The sequence below is a fragment of the Pundamilia nyererei genome, unplaced genomic scaffold (genome assembly GCF_000239375.1).
Source record: "Pundamilia nyererei isolate P.nyererei 1_Seehausen unplaced genomic scaffold, PunNye1.0 scaffold00011, whole genome shotgun sequence".
Classification (NCBI taxonomy): Eukaryota; Metazoa; Chordata; class Actinopteri; order Cichliformes; family Cichlidae; genus Pundamilia; species Pundamilia nyererei.
Genome location: NW_005187412.1, coordinates 316,237 through 325,939, shown reverse-complemented (window position 1 = coordinate 325,939; position 9,703 = coordinate 316,237). Strand labels below are relative to the sequence as shown.

At 39.5% G+C, this 9,703-nt stretch overlaps 1 protein-coding gene across 1 annotated transcript; it reads right to left on the bottom strand.

Annotated features, from left to right (window-relative positions):
- Nucleotides 1-2,916: 2,916 nt before the first annotated feature.
- Nucleotides 2,917-9,697, bottom strand: LOC102208654 (interleukin-1 receptor accessory protein-like). The gene is made up of 10 exons (XM_005724126.1): nucleotides 9,480-9,697; nucleotides 6,903-7,158; nucleotides 4,965-5,148; nucleotides 4,705-4,849; nucleotides 4,562-4,624; nucleotides 4,342-4,465; nucleotides 4,083-4,225; nucleotides 3,839-3,985; nucleotides 3,566-3,718; nucleotides 2,917-3,455 (listed from the first exon to the last, which is right to left on the bottom strand). Exons 1-10 carry the CDS (start codon nucleotides 9,535-9,537, stop codon nucleotides 3,136-3,138), a joined length of 1,593 nt encoding a protein of 530 aa, XP_005724183.1. The 5' UTR covers nucleotides 9,538-9,697; the 3' UTR covers nucleotides 2,917-3,135.
- Between the last annotated feature and the right edge of the window lie 6 nt (nucleotides 9,698-9,703).

Sequence of the window (9,703 nt, the reverse complement as noted above, 5' to 3'; positions counted from 1 at the left end):
ATAACGGTGGTGTCATCTGCAAACTTGATTAGCTTGACAGACTGGTGGGTGGAGGTGCAGCAGTTGGTGTACAGGGAGAAGAGCAGAGGAGAAGAACACAGCCCTGAGGGGAGCCGGTGCTGATGGTCCGGGAGTCCGAGACATTCTTTCCCAGCCTCACATGCTGCTTCCTGTCCGTCAGGAAGTCAGTGATCCACCGGCAGATGGGATCAGGCACATTCATCTGGGAAAGCTTGCCTCGGAGATGTGCACATCCTAAAATTATCAGCCACTAAAGTACAAGCTCTGCGATGTTTTTGACAGCAGGGTAGGTGAACCAACCATGGATAGGGTGTCACAGATAATGTCACACTCTCTAAGCCCTATATGAACCAAGAGGAGATGACCCTCTAGATTACTGGACCAACATGCCACCATATTCCCTCATCTATTCCAGCTAGCCAATCTTTCCACTTCAACCACATCAGTCTCCCAAGAGAGAATATCATTCAAAGCAGGAGATTTTGTGCAAAAGACAAAATTGTCTCAGTACTGTTGAACACGTTGTTTTTCTTAATAAAAATAATTAAACATGCATAAAAACACACCGTATAAATATTGATTGATGTCTTTATGTGCAGAAGTACAACCTACAATTACTGACTGATTCAAACAAAATATCCTTCCATACAAATAATACTATAAACCAACAGAAAAGGTGACAGACAAAAAGAAAAAGACACATGAAAACATTCACATTTATTCAGTGCAATAATTTAAAATCACATTTATTTGGCCACCAGATGTCGCTGTAGTAATGTGTTCCAAATTCTCCAAAAGATCAAATCTTTTTCCAAAACAGCTGTTCCAAATGATTTGATCTCTCAAACGCTTCATTTCTGCCATCGCAAACGCAAAGGTTTAATATGAAATACTGGGTCAAGTTACAAAGTCCAGAAAACCAGAGAATATGTAAATGAAAGCCTGGGAATCCCGTGTCTCCAGAAATCATTAAACATATGGATACAGAACCAGAAGGCTTAGAGAGACAACAACAAAGTACAAGCGGAGAATATGGAGTCCAATCAGTGAGGTCATTCATTATTCAGAAGAACAGCGTGCTTTAATCAAAACGTTGATTGGATAGGGGGAAACATATCAAGAAGTGCAGAAAATCATGGGCTGCTCAGCTAAAATGATCTCCAATGCTTTAAAATGGAAAGCCAAACCAGAGAGACTCCATTCGAATGGATTGAACAATAGCCAGCATGGCAAAGACTCAGCCAATAATCACATCCAGGGAGATCAGAGGCAGTCTGAAGTTACCTGTGAGTACTGTGACAATTAGAAGATGTTTGTGTGAGGCTAATCTATCAGGAAGAAGCCCCCGCAAATTCACGCTACTAAAAAAAAAAAAGACATGTGCTAAAGACGATACAATTTGTCAAAGAACATATCGACTGGCCTAAAGAGAAATGGAGAAACATTTTGTGGACTGATGAAAGTAAGATTGTTCTTTTTGGGTCCAAGGACCGCAGACAGTTTGTTAGATGACCTCCAAACACTGAATTCAAGCCACAGTACACTCTCAAGACGGTGAAGCATGGTAGTTCAAGCATCATGATATGGGGATGTTTCTCTTACTATGGTGTCGGAACTATTTATCGCACACCAGGGATCATGGATCAATTTGCTTATATCAAAATAATTGATAAGGTCATGCTGCCAACAAAATGAAGCTTATGGAGTGGCCAGCCCAATCCCCACACCTTAATCTAATAGAAAACTTGTTCGGTGACATCAAAAATGCTGTTTCTGAGGCAAAACCAAGAAATTCAGAGGAATTGTGAAAGGTTGTCAAATCATCCTGGCTGGCATACGTGTTTATGATGATTTTGAGCTTTACTCACATTTTAAAACACTGCTATTATTTTGAACATAACTGTATAATCAAACTAAAAACTTGAGGCACAAATAAGGAAAAAAAAGAACCAATACCAGATATCAGAAGATAACACAATAAACAAACCCATCAGCATAAGGAAATACAAAATAACACTATTAACAGAAAAGTACAATATTATACAGAACATGACAAAAAAATATATAAATATATCAGTAGCAATAAAAGTGTCTGTATATAATGATACATTTGTGTGATAGTTATAAATAAATATTTACTCTAATAGTTAAAATGTTATGCTTTTATCCAGACTAAATGAAGATCTTCTGGATTAGTGAGATGCTGCTTCCTCTCCAGCTTGCAGTCTAAGGAGCTTGGAAAGAAAAGCGTCTGGACTTCTTAAAGTTGCTTGAGGACTTTTCACCTCTCAACCGAAAAGCTTCGTCAGTTCTAGGGTCAAATGATGGAGAGTCCCAGATTTAAGCTCTATGGGAGTAACCCACCAAGAGGGACATGGGCCCCCTATTGATCCTCTACCTAATCACATGAGCCAAGGTGTGAAAACGGGTGTGGGTAGCAATCATGCATGGTTTTGGGTGTACTCATAGTGAAACCTAGCCCTAACCCTATCATGCGATTTCCTGAGGTCAAAAGGCTCAAGATGTGAGTGGTCGTTAAGGCGTCTGGGAAGGGATCTCAAAACTGGGTTATAGATGGCAGACAGTTGGTGTTGTAAGCCACCGCCTCTGTTCATAGATTGTCATTGACAGTGGACATAGACGGCTTCCTTCACTCCTCTTTCAAACCATCTGTCTTCTCTGTCCTAAATGTGAACATTGGTGTCCTCGAAGGAGTGTCTTTGTCCTAGATGCAGATGGACTGCTGAGTCTTGTCCTGTGGAGGTGGCTCTTCTATGTTGTGCCATGCGTTTATGAAGTGGGTGTTTGGTCTCTCCAATGTAGGGGTCTGGGCATTCCTCGCTACACTGTACAGCATACACCACATTGTTAAGTTTGTGTTTAGGAGTTCTGTCTTTGGGATGAACCAGTTTTTGTGTGGCTGGGTCTGAAGTACACTGGGATGTTGCGTTAGTCTTTCTGATCCTCCCTAGTTTCTGTCTGATCGTCTTCTCTATGACTCTTTGCTGACTTGATGAAAGACCAAATAGGATAACCACATGTTTTAAGAGCTTCCTTTACATGTGTGTGTGTTCAGTGGAGGAAATACAGTCTTACATCCTAAATACTGTACAGTCATATTAAAGCTCTGGGTGCTCTCTGCGGGGCAGGTAGGTAATAACGTAGCAGCTTCCAGAAGGCAGAAGAGGGCAGCATCGAGCTTTTTCCCTTCCAGGTGACACAGTCTGCAGCTTTGCAGAGTTGTAAGGCCTCTAAAGATGAACTTGTGCTCAAGACTCCGGCTGTCTCAGTTTTAATCAAAACCACGTGAGTCTGCAACTTCTTGAGGGATGCTTGGATACTTTTCAGCAGGTCGACTCCTGAACCAGAATCTTCTGAGCAGGGGACCAGAACCACTGTCTGACTCTGCTTTATGCAGTCTAACACAGCCTCTCCTACAGGAGCAGACAAGCACAGATCAGAGTGTGTTGTTTTCCCCTTGACTGAATTTGTAAGGACAAAATTTAGAATAACAATTTTGTAAAAATATGAAAAATGTAAGCACCTCTCTCTGGTACAACATCAGGACTGTAGCGACAGAGACTATAACCAAGTCTGTACTTCATTTCACTCTCCAGCCTTTTTCTGTCATCTTCATTTAGTCCTGGATCTGTGCTACTCTTGTAATACATCAAGCAGGCGTTGTAGCTTTTTCCATCTAAATGGAAAAAAATAAAAATGTTGTTTTAAAAGTGGATAGAAAAAAGCTGATTTTTGCCGCTCTGACAAAAATGTGAACACAGACAATGTTTGAATTAGCAAAATGTATGAATACTACCTGGGATGGTTCGATGGCAGCCAAGAATTCGACGAAGGAAAAGCGTGATGTCGACTTTAAACTTTGCATAAATAATTGCTGTTAGTACCATCACCATCAGCACAAAGCCCACAATCCATAAAGCCACAAAGTAAGAGGAAGGAGCAGCTGTAGGGAGTGATGGGGATTTTCTAAATTAGCTCATCTAATGAATAAACACATTAAAGAGTATTATTAAGTACTCAAAATGTTCAGCTGGCCATACCTTTTTGTTTTAGAGTGATAGTGACAAAGCTTGTTTGGTAGGCAGATTGCAGTTTACAGGTATAATTTTTTGACAGATCGTCCTCTGACACTTTTCTGAAGATTAGAGATGTTCTCATTCTGATTTCCTCTGTGCTGATGACCCTGAGAAGAGAAGGAAATGACTGAGGCAGATCTAAAAACAGAATTCATATCTGAGCTGATGTGACTACATATAACATCAGTGTGACCCACAGAGGACCTGTGTGTGAAATATTTACCGTGTATCATTATAGAAAACTGGTAGACTAGTGTCTGTATCCACAAATGAACTTTCACTTAACCAAAACAAGTCATCAGTCTCTGACATCATAACTGCTTTACAATCAATCACCACTGTTGAACCTAGAAAAAGCAGAGTTAACACAGGTTGTTATAAACGATTAACATTTAAGCTTTAGCCAAGAGTGTGAAGGTGTATGAATATAGACAATAACTCACCTAAATCTACCTCAAATACCTGCTTGTTCTCTGGTGAAATTATCACTGCTTTCTTAGTTATTTCTGTGGAAATAAAAAAACCTTTTGAAAAGCACGTATTAAAATCATTAAAAATAAATATCTGCAAAATGTGTTTTTCTTACTGCTTGGTTGGACATCAAGTTTCACCGTAGAGGTCATGTTATATATTTGACCATCATACAGGTAAGACCGGGTGCAGGTATAGTTGCCACTGTCCTCTTTTTTCACACTTGGGAAGTAACCGTCTTTTGGTGATGACCCGCCCTCCTACAACATATAAGCTCGATTTTTAAGTAGTCAGCTGTCAAATTTGGAAAAAACATTAAAACCCTGTAACAATATTTTACAGTTTGATCTCATTCACATAATCTGCTCTGTTTACCTTGTGCCATGTGATGCCGCTTCTGGTGATATTCAGGGTGTTAAAGGGAAAAAAAAATTCAGGGCAATACAACTTGCAGAACTCCTCTGTGTAACATTCTTTAGAGATCTGGTTCATTTGCTCAGAGTCTCTGGACTGAGCTGTGTTTACTTTGAGGCTTATCCAGGACTGTCTGCTGGAATTCCTACCAAGGAAAGAAAACAGTAACATGAAGTTTTAACTTTCATTCTGAGCAACAAGCAAAATGAAACAAAAAAATGGGAAAGTAAGAGAAGACTTAAAGGATTAGTTTTAAAATGGTGTTCATCTACTTAGCGGGCTATTTGTCCATCAGGATTTATTATTAGCTGAGAAAGTTTTGTGCTGCAAACAGTGAAATTAAACTAACATATCTGGCATTCTGTATAAAAATCCCTCTCAGCTTCGCCTTCAGTAATCCATTCCTTTAACGCTGGATTACTGAGAGGCTCTTCTCTGACCCACAGAAGATGAAACCTAATAACCTGTGATACACTCATGCTTCTTGTGTGCCTTTGTCTGATTTTATTTTACCTGATTTATTTATTTTACTCACAACAGAACTCAGAAAACAAATGTTTTGACTGAGACGTACCATTTCAGGAAAACACTCATTTTGAATTTGATGACATGTCTCAACAAAATTCAACAAAACACTTTTCAACCAATAAAAGGTTGAGAAGGAAGTGTTTGTGTTACACATGAAAATCATGATTTTAACTTTAGGCCTGCAGGCAGCACTGGTTTAAATTTAATTTATCATGAAAATCACAGCATGGGCTCAGGGACACTTGTGCCATCCACTAATGTAGGCTAATGCACCACCATGCAAAGAACAACGTAATCATCTTCTATGATTCACTGAGGCAAAGCGAAAAACTGTCCTGAGGTCAGGCGAAACAAAACTTGAAAGATTATTTGGCAACGTGTTACACAGCTTGTAATAATGGATGCTGAAAGGTATATACATGTTTTAAAGCCACATATACTCTATGACTATGTCTTTCGGAGAAGGCCTTGCATATTTCAGCAAGACAATGCTAAACTGCATACTGCTGTCATTACAACAGCATGGCTTTGAAGTAGAAGAGTCTGGGTGCTGAATTGGCCTGCCTGGTGTTTAGACCTTTCACCAATCAAAACACTGGACAAAAAAAATAGGGCAATGAAGAGTGACTGTTGAGAATGGGACAACATTCCTTTCCCAAATATCCAGCAGCTGCTCTACCCAGTTCCCCGATGTTCACAGACTGTTGTTCAAAGAAGAGGTGATGCTACACAGTGTTAAACATGGCCCTGTCCCACCTTTTAAAGCACTGTAAAGCACTTTGAATCACCTTGTTGTTGAATTGTGCTATACAAATAAACTTGCCTTGCCTTGCCTTTTGAGACATGCGGCTGCCGTCAAATTCAAAGTTATTAATTGAAAATTATTAAGAATGATTAAAATGATTGTTTTCTTAAAATTTAGTTAAAATGGTACATTAGTTGTTAAACCATCTAAGTTTATAAAAAAATGAATGTTTTCTATGTTCTAGTTTGAATAAAATATGGCTTTGTTCCAGTTTTTCTGTACCTTAACAACAACCCGCCGTCCTCAGTTGTGTTTCAGGATTTGCTAACTTCAGATGGCGGGTTGTTATTTGCAAACACAGGATCCTCACATATATGTTACCAGCATTTAGGGAAACTGTCATACCATAATGCCAACAAGCAACCTGGTTTAGTACAAATATAAAAAGTGCTTTTCTGGTGCCGTGATGTTCAATAACAACCTTAAAATGTTATAATAAAATATAATACAAGTTAAACTTGCTCTGCTATCCTGTCGTATAGGAAATAGTACTTTATCAAACAAAAGTCGTGTGGGCACGACTTTTGTTTGATGTCAGTCTTAGACAAGGAAACCATTCATTTTACCGAAAAGAGCAGGAGTAATTCCCCTGATGGTTTACTGAAGCTCTGAGAATAACAAGGATTCTTCCATGAACCAGCACACCCATCTGCCTCTGCTCAGCTGACGTTGACATGTTGAAGAGTTTCATTTCATCCACGGTGTGACTGGTCCAGAACACCTCAGCATCTCCATCACGGTACTCTCTGTAAGAAGGGCACTGCAGTACCGCCATCTCACCTGCCTCGACATTTACTTCCTGGAAACTCAGTGGGCACACACCTGTCAATGACATTCATAATGACATGTGAAAAAAAGCATTGCTTTAGTCTAAAATGATCATATTTGTCTGGTTAATGAAACTCGGGCTTCACAGTGCAGTCACTAGCAGTATTCTACTTTTACCCTGAACTAATGTCACCGATATTTTTAAATGCCACAGCATTACCACAAAGGGAGGGCAGTACAGCCCTGGTGCCCCTTAGCAGGCTTCCAGAAACTGGGTAATAAGAAAATTGGGGGGGGTTGGTGCAGGGGCTATAATAACTTGTTGCAGACAGAGGAATTAATGAGGGGCTCCCTAAAGAATCAGAATTAGAGAAATAAGTATGACGTTTAATGTAAAAATGTTGTAGATTCCCCTAATAATGTAAAAGATAATGTAAAGGGTTATTGTGTGTTGTCGTATTTTGAAGGTTCTGCTCTGTGAATTCTCTCCACGCTTCTTCCAGTTGGCGCCTGCTCTTGCTACCTAAAAGGAATTTGATGAATACTGCGCTCCTTCAGGCAATGGCTGCCATTCTGGGGTTTTAAAAGGCTTATGAGGCGCATAACTGTCATAGTCTGTGTGCAGGCAGACAGGAAAGGACCGAAATGCAGACTCAGACACGGAAATGAAACAAACTCAAAAGGGCAGCTTTATTGCTGGACACCAGAAAGAACTAAACTGGAATACAAAACCAAACAAATGTACACATGTACACTGATGGACACATTTGCAGGACCATGAATGCTTTAGGCAGCTGTAGACTTACACTGTAAAAAAAAAAAAAATTCCGTAGAAAAACGGAAAATGTCCTGGTAAATTTTTGCCAGTACATCGGCATCACGGGCATCGGCAAAATAAAATAAAAAATTGCTCGTACTCATGCTGCCCCGACATCAGCCAGCGCATATTGGGAATGGTACAGGCACCGATCGGTTTTCTATCACCCATTTCCTGGGAGTAAGGGCGCCCTCCGTATGCGAGGTGCACCTGCTGCTTGCGGCACAGGGAGGAGAGGGCGGGGCGGCGGGGGATTCACTGGTGGCTGGAGCAGCATCTAATAACCAACTCGCAAAATAAAACAAAACAACAAACACGAAAACACCAGACATTATAATACAGACTTATAATCTGCACCAATGCTTTATCGAAATTCTATACGCGAAAAGTGTGCGCCTGCTCGCTGCTGAAGTCAAAGTAAACTTTATTGTCATCTCTCTATATACATTCCAGTATATAGAGCGACGAGACGACGAGGCTCCTTTTACAGCAGTGCAAGTAAACAAACAATATATATAAGAGTAAGAAAATAAATATACACTTTAGGACTAGGGGTAAAGGGATCAATAACAACCAAACAACCAAACAGACCTGACCCAGCAACACTGCTGCTGGGTCAGGTCGTGATGTCACTGATAACATTGTTAAACACGGTGTTAGGAAGCAGAATTAATAAATAACAGACTGAACTTACTGGAAGTCAGATACGCATTTGAATAATAATGAAACCATAACACAAAGAGCAGTGCTTGGATAAAGTGGGGGCACTGCAGGGGCAATGTTTTGTAAGGGGAGGGTAAAGGGACTAAAATAATTTAATCACACATAATGAAAGAAATGAGAGGAACAAAGTAAAAACGAAACTGAGGATGAAAATGCCTTACATTGCCTGTATTTAGCTTTCTTTATACTGCCTTAAAATAAAATCTCTGCACACCTGAAGAAACAACAGGTGCCTATGAGGGAAAAACACAACTTCCCCGAACTGTCTTGCTTGTCACCATTTTATTGAATCACATTTCATTCCAACAGACTTTCATCAGTTTTGTAAACTGTTTTGTTTGTAATTGATAAAAGTCAGTTGGAAGGAGATGTTCTGATTGAATTAATTTTTTTTATAGATGTTAGCTTTGGAATGTCAGTCACTTATCTTCCACCAGTATTGCTTAAAAATAACTTTTTAATGTAATAATCTCATCACTTGTCAGCATCACATTTATATTACTCACAAGGCTCTAAGGAACCAGGCGAATGAGTATTGACACAAGCTCATGTGCCTAATATTGTGCGTGTATTTTTAGCAGCTTGGTATACTTTAACAACACTGCAAATTCATTTTTTGAATAAACATATTTTGGTCTTTTGGGTTTTTTTTTTTGTTTTTATTGTTCACGCTCAAAACACCGTTAACCACTCAGTTTAAACTCGACATTTTCAACAGTGTTTAATAATAAGTTTCACTGTAAATGTAAAAGAGCAATGTTTTTTTAGATTATGAACTGTAGATTTATGTTCTAAATAAAATAAAAATCACCCATAAAACATGAAGAGGTCTTACCTGGTGTCGATGTAAGGAAGACGAGAAAAAGAAGGAGAAGGCTTATTTTTCCGTTCATATCGTCTCACGTCAAAACTCAACACGAATCTTCTTAGGAGCTAAAGTGAAGAAAACTGGGCCCTGTTCCAGGAAGCCGGTTTAGTGGAAAAACTGAGTAAGTATACCCTGAGTTAACGAAAACTCTGAGTCTTCGTTTTCACAAAGCAAGTTCAGCTGCAGCCTGA